This window comes from Lipotes vexillifer, unplaced genomic scaffold (genome assembly GCF_000442215.2).
Source record: "Lipotes vexillifer unplaced genomic scaffold, Lipotes_vexillifer_v1.1 scaffold472, whole genome shotgun sequence".
NCBI classification, from domain to species: domain Eukaryota; kingdom Metazoa; phylum Chordata; class Mammalia; order Artiodactyla; family Lipotidae; genus Lipotes; species Lipotes vexillifer.
The window spans coordinates 1,019,648-1,041,057 of record NW_006797698.1 but is presented as its reverse complement, the minus strand read 5'-3'; the positions used below and the strand labels follow the sequence as shown (position 1 = coordinate 1,041,057).

The following is a 21,410-nucleotide window of genomic DNA, read 5'->3' as shown; positions in this document are numbered from 1 at the left end:
TCAGTTTGGGAACTGAGTTACTTACATCCATACAAAGGAATATGAAAAATGAGGCCATGAAAAATGAAGAATAACATAAAAGCAAGAACAGTAAGACAAAAGGAACACAAAATATATATCCATGTGCTTGTACATGAACAAAACACCTCTGGAAGGAAACAAAGAATGGCTGCGTCTGGAGAAGCGAACTGGCAGGACAGGGAAAAGAGAAACACCCTTATTCTTGTGCAGTTTAAAAACATGTGAATATATTACTTGCCCAAAAACAAAATTTAAAGTGTTGAGGAAATGACCATTAACAAATTGCAGGAGGTGATAACCGACCCACCCGGCTGCTTCCTCTTAATCTGCCCCACACCATGCCTGCCACAGCCTGGGTGCGGTCTCACTCCCCACCTCCTGATGTCCCCACCGTGCTGTGAGGGTCCTCGGGGGGCAGCAACTGAGAGGGAAGCACTGTGCTCCCACTCATCTTTTTTTTTTTTTAAATAAATTTATTTATTTTTGTGGGCATTGGGTCTTCGTTGCTGCGCGCGGGCTTTCTCTAGCTGCAGCGAGTGGGGGCTACTCTTGGTTGCGGTGTGTGGGCTTCTCATTGTGACGGCTTCTCTTGTTGTGCAGCACGGGCTTCTCGTTGCGATGGCTTCTCTTGTTGTGGAGCAAGGCTCTAGGTGCACGGGCTTCAGTAGCTTCGGCATGCAGGCGCAGCAGTTGTGGCTCACAGGCTCTAGGGGGCAGGCTCAGTAGGTGTGTTGCACGGGCCTACTTGCTCCGCCACAAGTGGGATATTCCCGGAGGAGGTATAAAACCCATGTCCCCTGAACTGACAGGTGGATTCTGAACCACTGCACCACCTGGGAAGTCCCTGTGTTCCCACTTTTTTCCCCCCCACCCCCTGCGCTCCCACTCTTGAGACACAGAGGGCAGTTTTATTTTCTTTAGATTTGGGTTTTTTTTGCACTAACAGGCTATCCAGACCCCAGGAGCCTGCTTTTATTGCACAAGTTTGTTTCTGATATGCTAAGGTGATTGTTTATGACTTATTTTCCTTAAGAAACGTTTATCAGAAGAGTTTAAAAATGAACAAAAACAACCCCCAAAAAGGTGAGTATTGCTGCAATATTTCAGGAGCATCACAAGTTCATTTGGACTTTGTTGACCCCTGTGGAATCTAAAATTACGTATGTATCATGTGTATAATATGATGGACAGTATTACTTCTATGGGGATCTCCCTGCTGGCAGCCTCAATTTGGAAACTGTACAGCTGCGGAAGTACCTACCATTTCTCACGGTGTTGTTTTACAGAACGGTGGTCATAGGGAAAACCTTCTCGGGTCTTTCTATTGACGTTTTGTTTTTAAACAAACATCAACAAACGTTTCTCCCCTCTATAATTTCATACTTTGGGAATTAGTGTGTACTACCAAGAAACCTTTCAAATTTTGTGAAATGCAGCATTTCTCAGATTTAAGGGACTATGGAACCATTCTTCAGGCATTTTCTGATACCCTGAGAAACCGTAATTCATCACTGTACTTTGGCTGATGGTAAAATCAAGTCAATTCCTCCCAGATACACAGGCTACTTCTTCACAAGCCTCAAATCACTTCAAACTTCAAAATGAACTGCTGTTCAATAGTACTTGAAAATGAGTTATACATAAGCGTCAGAAAGCTTTTCTCCAACCACACAGACCCAAAAACACACTACTGCAAAAGAAACGTGAGGATTAGTTGATAAAGAGGAGCACACACAGACCCATTCTAAGCCACCATCATCTCTCACCTGGACGGCTGCAAGAGGCTCCTGCCTGAACTGCTTGCTACAACTCTTGGGCTTAAAAGTCTGTTTACATCACAGCAGTGTTCCTTTTAAAATACAAGTAAGATTTCGCCACTGTTCTCATCAGATACCTCCAACCACCTCCCATTCCATTTACAGTAAATGCCTTAAGCATCACCTTTATGGTCCTACAGGACCTACTGAGTCACCCCACCTCTCCTCACAACTCTGATCTCATCACAGGCCTTTATCCCTTTGCTCACTGTGCTGGACACACTGTTCTCCACAATGTTCAGCAAATGTTATAGGCACATCCCACCCAGGGTCTTTCCCGCTGTCTCTTCCCTCAGATAATCGAGTGGCTCACTCAACTCTTTAAAGTCGGTGCTTAAATATGGCTTCCAGTTGATCTGGGCCCTCAGCCCACTGTCTGTGCTCCCAAGTCCTCTCAACAGCACTTGCCAAACACATCTTTATTAACTTATTATGTTATGTATTTTTAACGATCTTTTCTCCTAACATTAAAATGTAAGTTCCATGAGCAGAGAATTTTATCTGCTTTGCTCACTGACATGACTTCCAACATCTGGCACACAGCAGGCATTCAATAAATACTGGTAAATGATAAGATGTGATGGAACAAAAGCAACTATTACTTTATTTTTGAATCAACTGAAAAGAAATAACCACCCGAAAAACAAACAAGCCTATGGTGATCTTCTTCAGAGATAAGCAAAAGTAAAACTCATGTTGAATTTAATGTCACTAAAATTATTTTTTCATCTCAAGAAAATTCAGCCAGAAAAACCTGATCAAGAAAATGTTTATAAACAGATGGTTTATGATGAGTATCTGTGAAGATAAGCTTATATTTGAACATTAATGATGGTTTTTCATTTCTAGATTGCGTGGAGTTCTACTTTAACTTAACCGTGGAATCCAAGTTCACAGCATCTGAAGAGGTTTATGCAGCTATCTGGCAAACCCCGAAAAGATCTGAAAAGATCTGTGACCTTCAAAGATATGGTGCTTCTGGAAATTTCTGTAATACAGGTCTGTTCTAGGATACACGAAACGAAGAGAACCTGAAAAGGCAAGGTCTCAGGAGACGACGGACGCAGGACAGTGTCACACCAAGGGTTACCTCCTAAGTCAGCAGGATCTACCCTTAGATAAAGGGTTACCTCCTAAGTCAGCAGGATCTACCCTTAGATAGATCAAATAATTTTAAAAGCTCTTTTACATTCTTTACTTTTGCAAACACACTCCATGGAAAATACGCAAGTATTACCGCGACCGTCGTCCATGTCGCCGTCCCGTGAGTGCTCTGACTGGACGTCTGGAGGCGTCGGAAGCACGGCCACGCTGTTCTGGTTTATGATCTTCAACTTCAACTTTGGCTTTGACCGCTTCCTTCTTGGAACAGTAGCTGCAAGGCTCTGTAACTGAGTCATCCCTGATTCAGTCAAACATACACCATCCTGGGTGTAGGTCCTGGGTGCATCTAAAATTACAATATCCCAAGGATACAAATTAAAACTTTCATTTTACTTTTGATTGGTAAGTTGATTATTGTTCCATAAGGACCATGTCAAGGGAATGTGACTTCTATAAAGCAATTGCCTATGAAATGCACAAATAATTAACAGTACTCAGTTAAAAGTAAGCATAGCTGGTCAAACCTCCTTGAATTATAGAGAGAAAGGTTGTCAGTTTTTTTTAAATGGTCTTCCTGGCATTTCTATTTTCATGTATCAATACAGGGATTTAAAAAGAAAGCACGGAAGCTAAAAGCAATGCTTCAGTCACTCGACTATGAGCCTTTTCCTAGAGTATCCTTTCAGACTAAAAGGTGAGGATCAATTTATAGAAGAGAAACAAAAATATTCCATAAGCCCACTTGGAAATCAAAGCATCAGTATAATCCCTTATAAGGAGAGGTAGTAAATAAGCAGAAATTCTGCAAAAATTTAAGTGTACAAAATTGCTGTTCATTAGAAAAACTTCTGTACAATCCAAATGTTTTTGTATCAGATGATATCAAATAGAAGTAGGCAAAAGAATGAGAGTTTAATAAGAATATCATGTTAGTCACTATTCTAGGCTGATCTATTACAGAAAAAAATAGTAAGAGAATGAATTCTGAAGGAATCTCTGTTTGCTAGCTAGGCCTTATTGTCTAGTCTAACTGATAACTAAACACAATAATGTATCAATGAAACCAAAACAAGTATGTAGTTAACGGTTATTTCAAAAGTGGTTATTTTCACTGCCAATTTGGTGAGATCTGTAGGAATACTGTCTCACTAAAGCTGGGAAAGACAAGACATTTTGTATGTAATTACAGAAATGATTACCAACATTAGGAAATTTATACTGAACACCCACATGAGTAAGGCAGGATTCATGTAACGTGTCACAATTCAGTTATATAAAAGCATTTCTTTGCTTTTTGTAAAGAACAGTCAAGGAAAGCATTTCAGATTTTACCTAGCTCTTTCACTTTTGTGACAATTTGTGCTACAAGTGAAGATTCACAGCAGTCTGAGGAAGGCACTGAAATGGAAAAAAAACAAAAACAAAAACAAAAACTCGTGATTTTTTCACAAAAGGTAAGGTGTATTTAAAGATTTACATATGATTAAAGTTTCTACTACTGTACCCATTTTACTAAAATAAATGCTTGAAAACTAAATAGAATTAAATTAAATAGAATTAAAAGCTGCCTTTAAAACAACAAAACAACAAAGAGAAATGGTGGAGGAAATACACAACATCATGGAAGAAAAACTGGTAAAGATAAAGAACCAACGTACTGGATTCCTATGTATTGCTAATAACTACAAGATTATGAGTCTTTTTTAAAATAAATTAATTAATTTATTTTTCAATAAGTGGTGCTAGGAAAACTGGACAGCTATGTGTAAAAGAATGAAATTAGAACACTCCCTCACACCATACACAAGCATAAACTGAAAATGGATTAAAGACCAAAATGTAAGGCCAGACACTATCAAACTCTTAGAGGAAAACAGAGGCAGAACACTCTATGATATAAATCGCAGCAAGATTTTTTGACCCACCTCCTAGAGAAATGGAAATAAAAACAAACAAATGGGACCTAATGAAACTTAAAAGCGTCTGCACAGCAAAGGAAACCATAAACAAGATGAAAAGATAACCCTCAGAATGGGAGAAAATGTTTGCAAACGAAGCAACTGACAAAGGATTAATCTCCAAAATATACAAGCAGCTCACATAGCTCAATATCAAAAAAACCAAACAACCAAATCCAAAAATGGGCAGAAGAACTAAATAGACATTTCTCCAAAGAAGACATACAGATTGCCAACAAACACATGAAAAGATGTTCAACATTACTAATCATTAGAGAAATGCAAATCAAAACTACGCTGAGGTATCTCCTCACACCAGTCAGAATGGGCACCATCAAAAAATCTACAAACAATAAATGCTGGAGAGGGTGTGGAGAAAAGGGAACCCTGTTGCACTGTAGGTGGGAATGTAAATTGATACAGCCACTCTGGAGAACAGTATGGAGGTTCCTTAAAAAACTAAAAATAGAACTACCATACGACCCAGCAATCCCGCTACTGGGCACATACCCTGAGAAAACCATAATTCAAAAAGAGTCATGTACCACAATGTTCACTGCAGCACTATTTACAATAGCCAGGACATGGAAGCAACCTAAGTGTCCATCCACAGATGAATGGATAAAGAAGATGTGGCACATATATATACAATGGAATATTACTCAGCCAAAAAAGAAACGAAATTGAGTTATTTGTAGTGAGGTGGATGGACCTAGAGTCTGTCATACAGAGTGAAGTAAGTCAGAAAGAGAAAGACAAATACCGTATATTAACACATATATATGGAATCTAAAAAAAAAAAAACAGTTCTAAATAACCTAGGGGCAGGATGGAATAAAGATGCAGACGTAGAGAATGGACTTGAGGATATGGGGAGGGGGAAGGGTAAGCGGGGACGAAGTGAGAGAGTAGCTCTGACATATATACACTACCAAATGTAAAACAGATAGCAGCCGCATAGCACAGGGAGATCAGCTCGGTGGTTTGTGACCACCTAGAGGGGTGCGATAAGGAGGGTGGGAGGGAGACGCTAGAGGGAGGGGATATATGTATACGTATACCTGATTCACTTTGTTATACAGCAGAAACTAAAACAACAGTGTAAAGCAATTATACTGCAATAAAGATGTTAAAAAGTTTTTTTAAAAAGGGACGCCTAAAAAAAATAAAAATAAATTTATTTATTTATATATTTATTTATTTTTGGCTGCGTTGGGTCTTCGTTGCTGTGCACAGCGTTTCTCTAGTTGCGGCGAGCGGGGGCTACTCTTCGTTGCAGTGTGCGGGCTTCTCACTGTGGTGGCTTCTCTTGTTGCAGAACACGGGCTCTAGGCTCACAGGCTTTAGTAGTTGTGGCATGCGGGCTCAGTAGCTGTGGCTCACGGGCTCCAGAGCGCAGGCTCAGTAGTTGTGGCGCTCAGGCTTAGTTGCTCCGAGGCATGTGGGATCTTCCTAGACCAGGGATTGAACCTATGTCCCCTGCACTGGCAGGCAGATTCTTAACGACTGCACCACCAGTGAAGTCCCCAAGATTATGATTCTTGAAAGCAAAAATTACATCTTATAGCTAAAATATATTCTTAATTTACTTCCTTTATGTAAGTAGATTGTTTTAACATATTATTGGGATAATAAGAGTTAATTAAAAATAAAAAGTAACTTATTTTTCATAAAATACTTGTCCAAATAATAGTTTCACAAAAAGAGAAAAAGAAGTAGAGTTAAGCCCACTCACAGATTAAGCACAGCAGGCACAAGTGAGTTGTATCAATCCAAGAGCACAGACTCACCATTTAAATCATTTGCTTACCATTTGATGTAGGCATATAGGGTCTGCACATGCTACAATCAAAACCAATGTCTGCTACATTTTCCACTTCCTCTTCAGTATTTAAGTTTTGACAAACTGCATGCATCCATCTAGAAAGACCATATTCATACATTAAAAAAAGAAGAAGAAATATACTGAGGATGGCTTCCTTTTAAAAACTGCAACGGGAGCTGACAGCCTCCAACCTTAAAACCCCCAAGTCTCATGTGCTCCTCCCACCTAGCCCATGTCACCCCTCTCTAACCATTCCTATTGACCCCGAAAAACTGTCAGAGCTGAGAAGAAGAAAAAAGCAATGAGAACAAGTACTATGAACGAAGCAAAAGCACATTATATGAGGATGGGATAACTGCTTTATGACAAAATACTGAGTATTTCAGAGACAGCACGGAAGCTAGTTAGGGTAAGTAGAAAGGAATTCACATAACTGAGTGGTGCAGCATGTATGTGCTCCAGGTGATGCACCTACTGTGGAGTAGATAGAGCTTGTGTAAGTGATAATGAACGGTCACTGGGAAATAAAAGTTACCCTGCCTTAGAACAAAGAATTGGTAGGCAGAATCCTGAGAATCCCGTACTACTGATGAAATAATATGATTACTAATATTACATGTACGGTGCTAACAGGGCACAATAATATACCACTGAAATCAAAGACCTCAACCCTCAGAAAGCCCCAAGTGAAAAATGTTTAGCCTAGAACTGAGAATATGAAACAGAAAACTTCTGTTAAGCGTCTAGCTGACTAAAAATCTGGAAAGGAAAACTCTTACTTCTTACCTTTAAGATAGAAGAAAGTTATTTTTCAATTTCCTTTTGCTATATTTAAGAGAGAAAAGCTTACAAAAGATGAAGCAAAAAACAGCACAATACCTATCACATTGTCTACACTGCAGAATAAGGTCTTCTTCTCTATAGTTTCGGCAGCAGACGGGGCAGGAGGACAGGCTTGCACACGGAGCACACTGTGTGTAGTTGTTCTGCCATTCACATCTCAGACCTGCAGATGTCGCTCCACAGTGTCTGCACCACACACACCTGAAACCCAACACCCCACAAGTTTCAATTTTATTTACTCAGTTATTTAGTTACTGAAATTCAAGAAGCTACACAAGAACAGAACAGGGGGAAAGTATTTAATGCACATTTGAAAAATTTTCTGGTTAGTGGTATCGATCATTGTAAACATGTATCACGCAATTAAGCAGTTGTTGCTAACATGTGAAAACTAAAGTATTGTGGGAAAGTTCTGAACTTCAAAAGTCTAACAAGGGAAACGTAAGTCCTAGGGTACCATTTGCACTTCCAGCCTCCTTTGGGAACTGTCTGCAGTGGCGGGTCCAAGCAGTAGGTGTGATAACTTATGTCACAATCGTCGCACAGTAGGAGTCTTCCTGGGTCTGTCGCCTTCCCACAGGCCTCACACACAGTGCATTCCAGACACCTCCAACCCTTGCTCAGAACCACTTTCGTGATCTGCAAAAGAAACAACCAAGCCATGTGATTCATACGTTAACCTACCCCTCATGCAAACATGATCAAATACGCCATATCTGATCAAGCGCCAAATGAACATGGTGCTTACATACCTAGGAGCAGCAAAGAGGCAAAAGCAACTAACATTTACTGAGCACCAACAGTGGCCCAATTCCAGGGTGACCACGTTCATGTACTTTTAGGAGTCTGCCTATTGGACAGAATAATATAAAGTGATCCATATTTTAATGCCTTTTTTAGTTTATATAGCTACCTTGTGCTCTGGATTTTATGTCCACTTGATAGATGTGGTAACTGGTTTTTAAAGAAAACAAGCAAATGACCCCATTATTGTTAACACAGGACTTGAAAATGTACTGATAAAGTTTCAATCTATGACATTTCATGAATTCATGATCCTGAATCTTGTGTACATCGCATAAGGACTTGTATATTAAAATCAATATTAAAAATGCAAATAAAATTAAGGTACAACGTGAGTTCCCAAGGCCATTTTATGGTCTTGGAGGATTTTAGGCTAAGAAGCTAGGACTTCTTAAGTTCATATTCAGTCCTCTGCTTATTCTCCTTTGCCTCAAGGGTCTAACTTAAGTGGAAAAATTTGAGAATCTCTATGCTTCTAATAAATTCCAGAAAACAGCCACATCATGTAATATTAAGAATTTGGAACAAACTAAAAGATCTCAAAAGACTAGAGTCTACAGGTTAAAAAGGACCGCAAAGAACCTGTGTTATAACAAAATAGCAAACAATCAAGATACAGAATAAAAATTAAGATCATGAAAAATAAGGTCTTAAAACTATTTGAGGGCTTCCCTGGTGGCGCAGTGGTTGAGAGTCCGCCTGCCGATGCAGGGGACACGGGTTTGTGCCCCGTTCCGGGAGGATCCCACATGCCGCGGAGCGGCTGGGCCCGTGACCCATGGCCGCTGAGCCTGAGCGTCCGGAGACTGCTCCGCAACGGGAGAGGACGCAACAGTGAGAGGCCCGCGTACCAAAAAAAAAAAAAAAAAACTACTTGAGAGGAAAAGAAGAGTTAAATAAATGAACAACTATCAAAGTAGCATCAAACTTTCCAACTCTGGATGCTAAAATAGTGTAACAGTTTCCAATTCTACAGGAAAATACTTCTCAAGGTACAATCCTTAATCTAACTAAACAAGCAATTAAGTGTTAAAGTGGAATGCCTTTCAGACAAAGACTCAAAATTCAGCTTCCAAGTACCCTTTCTAATGAAGTTACTTAAGAGATATGAGGAACAAAGTGAGGGTGTATACCAAGAAAAAGGAAGACATGGGATCTAGAAAGCAATGAACCCAACAGAGGATGTCATCCCAGAGATGATTAAGGATGAGAACTGAGCAACAGACCTAGAAGCTACCAGCCCAGCTCAGAACAGGGAAAAGCAGAGTGTGGAAGGGGGTAAGCCTTTCCCAGGAAAACAGTTACTGGCTGAAATGATCTGATATGATCATGCTTCTACAGTAGGTAAAAACAAATAAAAACTAATGGAGAATCATGAATCATTATTTTCTTCTTGCTCTTAACCTCCATGAAAAACAAAATAAAGTCATACTACACTATTTATATCTCCAGCGAACATTTATGGAGTCATAACCAACATTGTTTATTAACTAAATATAGTAAAACAACTATACTGGGAGGATGCTGGGAGAAGGCAGGAGGTGTATTTTAAGAGCTCAATCAGCATTTATTTATTTATTTATTTATTTATTTATAGAGGCAAGTCAACAAAAGCTAACACACATAAAGGAGTAACACGAGTATATTATTTAGCGTCTTAAAACTATTTGAGGGCTTCCCTGGTGGCGCAGTGGTTGAGAGTCCGCCTGCCGATGCAGGGGACACGGGTTTGTGCCCCGTTCCGGGAGGATCCCACATGCCGCGGAGCGGCTGGGCCCGTGACCCATGGCCGCTGAGCCTGAGCGTCCGGAGACTGCTCCGCAACGGGAGAGGCCGCAACAGTGAGAGGCCCGCGTACCAAAAAAAAAAAAAAAAAACTACTTGAGAGGAAAAGAAGAGTTAAATAAATGAACAACTATCAAAGTAGCATCAAACTTTCCAACTCTGGATGCTAAAATAGTGTAACAGTTTCCAATTCTACAGGAAAATACTTCTCAAGGTACAATCCTTAATCTAACTAAACAAGCAATTAAGTGTTAAAGTGGAATGCCTTTCAGACAAAGACTCAAAATTCAGCTTCCAAGTACCCTTTCTAATGAAGTTACTTAAGAGATATGAGGAACAAAGTGAGGGTGTATACCAAGAAAAAGGAAGACATGGGATCTAGAAAGCAATGAACCCAACAGAGGATGTCATCCCAGAGATGATTAAGGATGAGAACTGAGCAACAGACCTAGAAGCTACCAGCCCAGCTCAGAACAGGGAAAAGCAGAGTGTGGAAGGGGGTAAGCCTTTCCCAGGAAAACAGTTACTGGCTGAAATGATCTGATATGATCATGCTTCTACAGTAGGTAAAAACAAATAAAAACTAATGGAGAATCATGAATCATTATTTTCTTCTTGCTCTTAACCTCCATGAAAAACAAAATAAAGTCATACTACACTATTTATATCTCCAGCGAACATTTATGGAGTCATAACCAACATTGTTTATTAACTAAATATAGTAAAACAACTATACTGGGAGGATGCTGGGAGAAGGCAGGAGGTGTATTTTAAGAGCTCAATCAGCATTTATTTATTTATTTATTTATTTATTTATAGAGGCAAGTCAACAAAAGCTAACACACATAAAGGAGTAACACGAGTATATTATTTAGCGCTGTACAGTTAACTACAAAAAGAAGGACCTGAACGAACCCAAAAGGGTTGTGTTGTGGGGGAAGAGGACTCAGCTGTGAAGGTAGAGGAAGACGGGTCGGTCAGTTACCGTAAGGCTCGTAAAGACATCTGCTTCTTAAGCGTGTATATTTATTACTTTGATTAGCCTACTGATATGTTTAAATTAGTCTTAGATTATCAGGTTATATTATTTACCTAAATGGAAGAAAGAGCCTAGGGTAGGAAGAGCAGGGGAGCATAGAGCAGTAGCCAGCAAACTTTTTCTGTAAAGGACAGGATAATAAATATTCTAGACTTCGCTGGCCAGGCAGTATGTTAAACTACATAATTGTGCCACTGTAGTGTGAAGCTCACTACAGACACGTGTAAACAAAAGAGCATGGCTGTGTTCCATTAAAACTTCACTTACAAAAATAGGCAGTGGGCAAGATTTGGCCTGTGTGGCCGTTTACCAATCCCTGGCTTAGAAGAAAGGTAAGATGAAGATAAAGTAGCAGAATTTTTTTAATGATATATCTTCATTCCTACTAAGTTTTCCTGTTTCACAGTCTGTGGTCCTTTACAGCCGAATTCTCAAGTCCCTCAGTTTAAAGTGACTCTTCAACACACTACAGTCTGGTCACTCTGCCCACCACCAGTGAAACTGCTCAAGTCAGTCAGTCAAGACCTTACTCCCAAATCTAGATGACGTACTAGTGTTTATTATTTGAACTCTCTGCAGTATTTCAACATTTGAACAATACCCGCCCCCTTTGAAATTCCCTCTTACTGCAGATTTCAGCGCTCTACTATCCACTCTTTTTTGCCTCATACTGAACTGGTTTTATCTTCATTTTTAAGAGCTCTTTGAACCAAGATATTATCCAGGGTCCCCATCCATGTATCATGTCTAAGGTGTGAGAGATGTGTTTTAAAGTCTAGCGGATATTTGCTTCAACTATGTTGGAATAACTGAAACAAGACCTGTCTCCCATCATAAAACACTAGAAAACTGGGCAAAATTTATGAAACACTTGTTTTCAGATACCGGACGAAAGGCAGTGTAAGACTTTTTCTGAGAGGAGGGAAACAAGCAAGGAGAGTCCTGTAATATTCTGCCTGTAGCCATTTTTCCAGAATGATCCCCAGGGAAGGACGAGCCCAGGCAAGTACAACGGGCTCACTGAGTTTAGGACACACTGATGGAGTTCAGAGGGCTGAGGCAGTTGGAATGTGCAGGACAGAGCACTGGAAAGAAGGGAGCAGTAAGAAAGAACTCCAAAAAAAAAAGAGAAAGAACTCCAGGAATCGACACAATATTTCCCTTTAGTCTTCGACTGAACACCAAGCTGCACATCCAGGAGGTCAAACAAGGACCCAAAACCAGGGTAAAGAAGAGCTCCTGGGAATCTGAAATAAATATCAGAGTGCACACAGTGCTGGAAGACAACTGAATCTCAACCAGTCAGACTGAAGAGACACTGGTGAAGAGGGGCCTGTAGGGATCAGAAAGGGGAAGGTTTAGGGAGAATTCAGCAGAGACCTCATAAAGGCCATGCCTCAAGTATTAAACTGGTGCTAGAACAGCAGTTAGGAAAGTGTGAGCTAAACTATTCACCTTAATTCACTCTGTGATGTTTTGCAGACGCTACATGATGTATAAAACATCATTACATTGGCATTATACAAGGTGTGTCTGCATATTTTTGTGTTTTACAATATTCTCAGTTGTAATTTCTAAAACAGTAAATATTCAATCATTATTATCTTCATAGACAAAATCTCCTTGGGGTTTTTTATAATCTCCTCGGGGTCCTCAATACTTTTTTAAGAGTGTTAGGGGTTCTAAGACCAAAAAGTTTGAGAATAGCCACCTCAGAGAGAAGGCTCTGTGGACTCACCTCAAAGCCTGACACAAAGAAGTGTCAAAAGGTTCAAACTTATCCACAAATAACTGCCTGCCACAACAAAATCTCTCTGCATTTTAAAGGAACAAAATCTAGACTCTCAACAATATACTATCACAATGCACAATGTCCACATTCAATCAAAAATTACTAGATGTTAAAAAGAAAGCTGTAAAACAATTGACAAAATGAAAAATTAGTTAATACAAGGAGAAATGTCAGAGATGATAGAAGTAGCAGACAATTATAAACTTTTCAAGGACTTGAAACAAAAAGCATAATGAAGAAAAAATTTAAAACCACAAGGTAAGTATAAGCTATAGAATGGAACTGAGATTAAAAAATCGAATTGTCTGGGTAAAAAATCCACTGGATGAGGGCTTCCCTGGTGGCACAGTGGTTGAAGTCTGCCTGCCGATGCAGGGGACACAGGTTCGTGCCCCGGTCCAGGAAGATCCCACATGCCGCGGAGCAGCTGGGCCCATGAGCCATGGCCGCTGAGCCTGCGCGTCCGGAGCCTGTGCTCCGCAACGGGAGAGGCCACAACAGTGAGAGGCCCGCATACAGAAGACGGAAAAAAAAAAAAAAACCCCACTGGATAGCCTTAAAAATAGACTGGATACTGCATAATAATAGTGCATTCTGGGAACGTAATAGAAACTATACAAATTAAAGCACAGAAAGAAAAACAATTGGGGAAGAAAACCCAACAAGGTGTTAGTGATCTGAGGACAATATTACACAATTTCGCACACAACTGAGATTCCAAAAGGGCAGTGAAGGAGCAGGGGGGTGGGGGGGTGAAGTGGAGGGTGTACTTTAATATTTAAAGTACTTAAATATTGTCACATATGTATAATAATCCTAACAAACAATAATTGATTAATTATAAGAACTGGAAGCAGCATGATACTAATCAAACCAAATATCAATACATTTTTGTTAACGTGAAGCATATTTACATTAATAATTAAATCTACGTGTACTCACCTTAATACTGACACAGTATGGATGGTAACACTGACCACACTGAGAACAGGCAAGTAATCTTCCCTCTGCTCCTTGGCCAAAACTGCCACAAACTACACACATATCCTGAAATTAAGAACACATTAACGTATTTTAAATTCCAGACCAAACTAAGACTATACCAATACACTAATTTTATAATTTTTATAAAGCACCTTCTTAGTTGGTATAGCTCTAGAGCTAAATAATAAATGACTGCAGTACATATGGGATAAAGTAGAAATGGGCAAGGAGGAGTTCAAAAGTGGAAGACAGGGCTTCCCTGGTGGCACAGTGGTTAAGAATCCTCCTGCAAATGCAGGGGACAAAGGTTCGAGCCCTGGTCTGGGAAGATCCCACATGCCGCGGAGCAACTAAGACTGTGCGCCACAACTACTCAGCCTGCGATCTAGAGCCCACGAGCCACAACTACTGAAGCCCGCATGCCTGGAGCCCGTGCTCCACAACAAGAGAAGCCACCGCAATGAGAAGCCCGTGTACCACATGGAAGAGTAGCCCTCGCTCGCCGCAACTAGAGAAAGCCCACACCCAGCAACAAAGACCCAGCTCAGCCATTAATTAATAAATTATTTTTTAAAGTGGAAGACAAATAATTTAGTTCAAACCTGATGCAAAGTGAACTTGTCACTGCTAGAAAACAACACAACTGTATTGTGCATAGAGTTTTCTTCTTCATCCTTATTTGATGAAATATCTGCAGCAGACACCTATGAAAAGCAAAACACACAAAATGTGAAGTTATATTTTTCACCTGTATTATACCTGACTGAAGAGCTTAAAAAGATTCACGTTTAAAATACAACTTTTTTGCCAGAGACTATACTAACAATTCCAAATTAGATTATTATTACCAAGATACTACTATAAAAGTATGAATTATGGCATTTTTAAAATTCACTTGTCTCTTCAGAGTTACAAGCCCCATAGATCAGGAAGTGAGAAAACATAAATATATCTTTAGTAAGACTGATTAACCAGAAATTCTAATCAAGAAACAAACAAAAAAATTGTATGTGTGTATACTTATATATGGGTGTACACACACACACACACACACACATATATCATTCCATTTTAGTGACTCTTAAAATTTGCAATGGGGGTACGGCAAAATGAGATGTATAAAGCTATAAGTATAAAATACACACCAGATTTTAAAGACCTAGCATCAAACAAAAAAGAACGTAAATATAGGTCAAATAATTCTGTGTATTTTATAAATTACATGTTGAAATGATACTATTTTGGATATACTGGGTCAAAAGGTATATATGAAAATTAAATTTCACCTATCCCTCTCTCTTTTTTTAATGTAGCTACTAGGAAGTTTTTTTGTTTGTTTTAATTTGCTTATTTTTTGGCTGTGCCACATGGCCTGCAGGCTGTTAGTTCCCCAACCAGGAATCAAACCCGGGCCCTTGGTAGTGAGAGCACGGAGTCCTAACCACTGGACCATCAGGGAATTCCCTAGGAAGTTTTAAATTGCATATATGGTTCACATATTTCTTTGGGGGCAGCAGTGTTTTAGAATATAATTATTTTGAATAACTTATCATAATTTCAGTCTTAGCCAAAGGATTATCAACCATAGCCGTTCAATTCTGGACTTGGTTAAATCTGACCAAATCAACTAAGTACACATTGGCTTATTAATAATTATTTCCAGAGTGCTTATCATGAAAAAAGCTCTGAATTAGATGCTAAAAGAGAGAATGGGGAAGCGAATGCCAGAACCATAAACTCTCTTTGCTTTAAAAGCTTACAACATAGCTTGGAAGAACTGAGCTGAAACACAATAGGTTAGGGTCAAAATAAAAAGTAATAGAATTACTGTTCTTGAGGAATAACTGAAAGAAGACCATCAATAAATAGAAGGAGTATATTACAGTAATAAAATTTTTCAATGCAAAAGACTTTAAATGCAGTTTTAATGAACAGTTCTATGGTTTTACGACCGTAATCAATAAAAGCAATTTATAGTCACAAAGACCTAAAGACAACATGGGAAAAGTGTAAGCAACCTAACTGGTCAGCACTAGGGAATGACTAAAACTAGGAAAAATCCAAACTAGGAAAAATTATGCAGCATTTAAAAAACAGCAAGGCAGAAATCTGTACGGATTTCCATGAAGAAAATCACATGCTACACTGCTGAGGTGAAAAATAAGCTGCAGAGTAATACATGAGCTAGGGCACTATGGTATAAAAACACACAAAACAATTACGTGTCTGCCTTATGGCCATATATCATACGCTGAAGCATAAGAAATTGCTGTTCAAAGGTCAAAGGGGGTTGAATGTTGGCAATTTCATATGGATCAACCTAAAATGTAAATGCCCAAAACTGGTGAAAGGGAGAAAATCAGGACTCAACTAGTAGACAAAACTTCCATCTATCTAAAGAATATTAATTTTTTAAACTGAGGAAATGTATCCATGTGTTATATGTATATCCCAAAATTACCTTTTAGTCAAACAAGATGATTCATAAAAGGAGAATAATCATTCCATCAGAAATTAAGTGCCTACCAAGAGTGGATGGAGTAATCAGTAATTCAAACACAGGACTAATGATACATTGAGAACATCATTAAAATACATAACTGAAACAGCTAGAATATAGGTAACAAAAGTATTCAATATATTGAAATAAGTATCCATTTCTACCTCCCCATCTCCAACGTGGGAACACAAAACAGGTCTTACAACTGGGTAACACGTAGTAAGTAGCTCACAAATTGTAGAAGTGTTATTCTTATTTTCAAGGGAAAATTTACCCAGAGAATGTTTCTGTTAAACTGAAAAACATGGATGGAACACAGTACTCCCCATATCAACCAGAAACAAAGTCTGTAGTAGAAAGCTGCAGTATCCCCTAAATCAAGCAGGGGGACAAGAAAGTGCTAAAAAATCAAGATTTTTTTAAAATAGCAATTTGTACATGTAAGAAAGAAAACTCTATCATCTAGCTTAGTGACACATTGTTTTCATTTCATACTTTACTTCATGATCTTGAAACTGTTAGAAAAATAAAATCTACCTCAAAGGCAATCTTTGACAAAGTATGCACTATTGTTCCCTGCACAGATATCAGTCTGATCTGTTCTGAAGGTTACAAAAGTTTTATTTTCCTGAACCACAGATATAAGCCAAAGAAAAGAGAAAGCTCTAACCTAAACCTTACAAGTTGGGCATTTCCAAGCAGGGACACAAAAAAGAAAAGCAAAAAAAAAGAAGAGCAAATTAAACTGAAAGTGAGAGAAAAGGAAATGATAAAGATCAGAGTGGAAATCAATGGAATAGAAAGTAGGAAAAAATACAGAAAAATGAATGAAAGCAAAGGCCGGCTCAAAAAAGGTCAATAAAATTGATAAACCTCGGGCTTCCCTGGTGGCGCAGAGGTTGAGAGTCCGCCTGCTGATGCAGAGGACACGGGTTTGTGCCCCGGTCCGGGAAGATCCCACGTGCCGCGGAGCGGCTGGGCCCGTGAGCCATGGCCGCTGAGCCTGCGCGTCCGGAGCCTGTGCTCCGCAACGGGAGAGGCCACAGCAGTGAGAGGCCCGCGTACCGCAAAAAAAAAAAAAAAATTGATAAAGCTCAAGGAAGACTGATCAGGAAAATGGAGAAAAGACACAAATTACCAACAACAGGAATGAGGAACATCACTACCAATTCAAAAGGACAGTAAAGGAACACTATTATCCATTCTAGAAGAATAGACTTGTCAATCTACATGAAACAAATACCTTAAAAGACAAATTCATGCAAGAAAAAACAGATAACCTAAATAGCCCTATACCTATGAAAGACATTGAATTTGTAGTTGAAAATCTTCCAAAAGAAAACTCCTGGCCAAAATGGCTCCACTAATGATTCTATCTATAAATAATATAAGAAAGAAATTCCCAACACTACACAATTTTTCTAGAAAATTGAAGAGCAAACTATATTTCCCAATCATTCTATGAAGCCAGAATTATGCTGATATGAAAACTAAAGACATGATAAGAAAATAAGACTACAGACCAATATCCCTCATGAACATAGATGTAAAAAGTCTAAAGTTTTTAGCAAACTGAATCCAACATCACGACCAAGGAGAGTTTAACCCAGGAATGCAAGATTGCTTTAGCACACACATATAAAGATGTAACTCACGTATCAACAAACAAGCTACATGATCATCTCTACAAATGCAAAAAAAAAGCACATTTGACAGAATCTACTTCTGACATCTACTCCTAATTTAAAAAAAAAAATCTCAGTAGACTATTAATAGAAAGGAAATTCCTCACACTGATTTAGGATGTCTATTAAAACAAAACTAAGGCTAACACCACACTTAATTATGAAAAACTATATGCTTTCTCCTCAAGGTCAAAAACAAGGTTATCTGAGCTCTTCACTTCTGTTCGACACTATACTGAAGGTTACAGCAAATGCAATAAAGAAGAGACACGAAAGGACTCCAGATTAAAAAGAAACACATAAAACTCTATCTGCAGACAACATGATCGTTTATGTAGAAAACCCAATGGATTCTACAAATAAGCAATTAGAATAACAGATACACAAAAATGAGTAGTATTTCTGGATACTAGCAATTGACAAACACAATTTGAAATTAAGACAACACTACCATTAACAATAGCATAAAAAATATGGAAGATGGAGATAAATCTGATTAACAGTATCTGTTCAACCTGTCTGTTGAAAACTAGAGAACATCGCTGAAAGAAATTAAAGAAGACCTAAAGAAATGGAGAGATACAGGTGCTGATGGGTTCAAAAACTCAATATGGTTAAAATGTCAATCAGTCTTCCCCAAATTAATCTATAGTTTGAATGCAAACGCAATCAAGATCCTAGCAGGCTTATCTGTAGATACTGACAAGCTAATACTAAAATTCATATAGAAGTACAAAGGATTTACAATAGTCAAAACAACTTTGAAAAGTAGAAAATCAGAACACTAGCAGTGTTTGATTTCAAGAGTAGTTGTAAAGTAGAAGTAATCAAAATAGTGGAGTATTGGCCTAAAGAAATGGAGCAATCATATAGCATGAGATTCCAAAAACAGATCCACATATATGACAACTAATTTTCAAGAATGATGAAAGGCAATTCAGAGAAACAGTGCTAAAACAACCGGCTACTCAGTATGTAAAAAAATGAACTTCCATCCTTATTCATACCATACATTTAAAAAACTCAAATCGGATTATAGATCTAAATGCAATACCTTTCTAGAAGAAAACACAGAATATCTTTGTGACCTTGGGTGACACAAGTATTTCTCAGCACCAAAAAGCACAATCCACAGAAGAAGAAAAAAATTAATAAACTGGACTCGATCAAAATTAAATCAACTGCTCTGTGAAAGACACAGTTAACAAAATGCAAAGACAAACCCCAAAATGCAAGAAAGTATTTGCAAATCATATATATGATGAAGCAACTAAGCCTGTGCGCCACAACTACTGAGCCTGTGCTCTAGAGCCCGCGAGCCACAACTACTGAAGCCCGGATGCCTGGAGCCCGTGCTACGCAACAAGAGAAGCCACTGCAATGAGAAGCCTCTGTACCGCAAGGAAGAGTAGCCCCGCTCGCCGCAACTAGAGAAAGCCCATGCGCAGCAACAAAGACCCAACACAGCCAAAAATAAAAACAAATAAATTTTTAAAAAAATACTCGATTTTGGAAAATGTATTAAAGATCTGAAGAGTGACTTTATCAAAGAAGATATACAGATAGCAAATAAGCACCTAAAAAAGCTGATCAATATCACAAGTTATTAGAGAAATGCAAGTCAGGTACTCTTAACATACCTGTTACAACGGCTAAAATTAAGAAGACTGGCCATACCAAATGTGGGTGAGTATGTGGAGGAAATGGAACCTTACATATTCTTGCAAATATAAAATGTCACACCCAACTTGAAAACCAACCTTTTCTTAAAAAAGCTAAGCATATACCTACCATACATCCAGCCATTCCATTTCTATATGTTTACCCATGAGAAAAGAAAACATATCCACAGGTGAACTTATATATAAACGTTTGGAGCAGTTTTATTTCTAATAGCCAAAAAATGGAAGCAAACATAATGTCCTTCAATAGGTGAACAGATATACAAACTGTGGCACATCCATACTATGGAATGCTCTTCAACAACAAAAATGAACTGTTAACACATACAAGAGCATGAATTAATATCAAAATAATTATGCTGAGTGAAATAAATCATATCAAAAAGAGTATATTCAGCATGATTCCATGTACACAGACTCCAGAAAATGCAAACTAATCGACAGAAATGGAAATCAGATCAGTCATTGCCTGGGGGTAAGGCAGGAAGGAAGGCAAAGGGATTTCAGAGAGGCACAAAGAAACTCTGAGGGCCAAATATGTTCTTAACTGTAGTGTCGTTTTCAAGGGTGTACACATGTGTTAAAACCTATGATCAAAACCTATGAGACTGTACACTTCAAATATCTGTACCTTATTTTATATCAATTTTACCTCAATAAGCCTATTAATTCGGGGAGTGGGGAGGGAGGGAGGGAGGGACTTGCTTTAAAAAAAAAACAACACCAGAATCCAAGTTTCCTTACTCCTTTAGCAGCAAACTGAACAATCCCACCTGTATCCTGGACTTAAAATGACAATTAGAATCTGAAAAACAGTAGCAAATTGAACAATCCCACCTGTATCCTGAACTTAACATGACAATTAGAATCTGAAAAACAGGGTATCGGTAAAATAGTAAAGTTACTGCAGGAAATATGTGCTGTTAATTGCCAAATGCAGTTTTTTCAATACACATTTGAACAAAGCCTCATAATGTGCCAATGACCATAGTTATCAATCTTAAATTCAAATATGTCAAAGACAGTCATAAAATCTTCAACATTTTTAGACTCCATACTAATCTACAACATTTCTAATTTTTTCTGTAAACCATATTACAACACTGAGAGCAACTACAATCAAAAATTTAAAACACCAACATAATTAAATTCTTCAAATAAACTCAAGAATATAACAGGAGTTTTGTTTAATAGAAGAGCAAATATACTGCATATTGGATTTTGGAGAAGAAAGATCAGAGTCAAAGAGGAAGGTAAGAAAAAAGGGATGAGAAAGTAGAAAATATAAAAGAAAACCTCACCAGAGGTTTAAAAAGAAATGCAAATGGAGATAAAAATTTTAGCCTGTTTGTGACTCTCAGAATCTAAGTAATTTGGTACAAATGAGCTGATCATCGTCGGCCGACACATTAAGGGCTGTAGCAAATATAAAGTGAGCGGGCCTTACCCCGGGCAACACAACTGCCCCGATTCCACTTTTCAATTTTGATCTGCCTCTGCCGCCTCGTCCTGACAGTCCTGCACCACGAGGTCTCCGCTTTCCTGGAAATCCTGACCCCCGGCCCTACACG

General features: G+C 38.6%; 1 protein-coding gene across 1 annotated transcript in view; it reads right to left on the bottom strand.

Moving 5' to 3' along the window:
* The window catches only part of KMT2C (lysine methyltransferase 2C), a 298,335-nt gene that overhangs the window by 75,932 nt on the left and 200,993 nt on the right, over positions 1 to 21,410 (bottom strand). Inside the window, exons 16-23 of the mRNA XM_007469801.1 lie at positions 21,287 to 21,403; positions 14,575 to 14,676; positions 13,931 to 14,035; positions 8,026 to 8,207; positions 7,605 to 7,769; positions 6,711 to 6,820; positions 4,275 to 4,340; positions 3,076 to 3,288 (exon numbers count right to left, since the gene is read on the bottom strand). Of these exons, the coding sequence (XP_007469863.1) occupies positions 3,076 to 3,288; positions 4,275 to 4,340; positions 6,711 to 6,820; positions 7,605 to 7,769; positions 8,026 to 8,207; positions 13,931 to 14,035; positions 14,575 to 14,676; positions 21,287 to 21,403 (1,060 nt within the window). The remainder of the gene's footprint in view (positions 1 to 3,075; positions 3,289 to 4,274; positions 4,341 to 6,710; positions 6,821 to 7,604; positions 7,770 to 8,025; positions 8,208 to 13,930; positions 14,036 to 14,574; positions 14,677 to 21,286; positions 21,404 to 21,410) is intronic.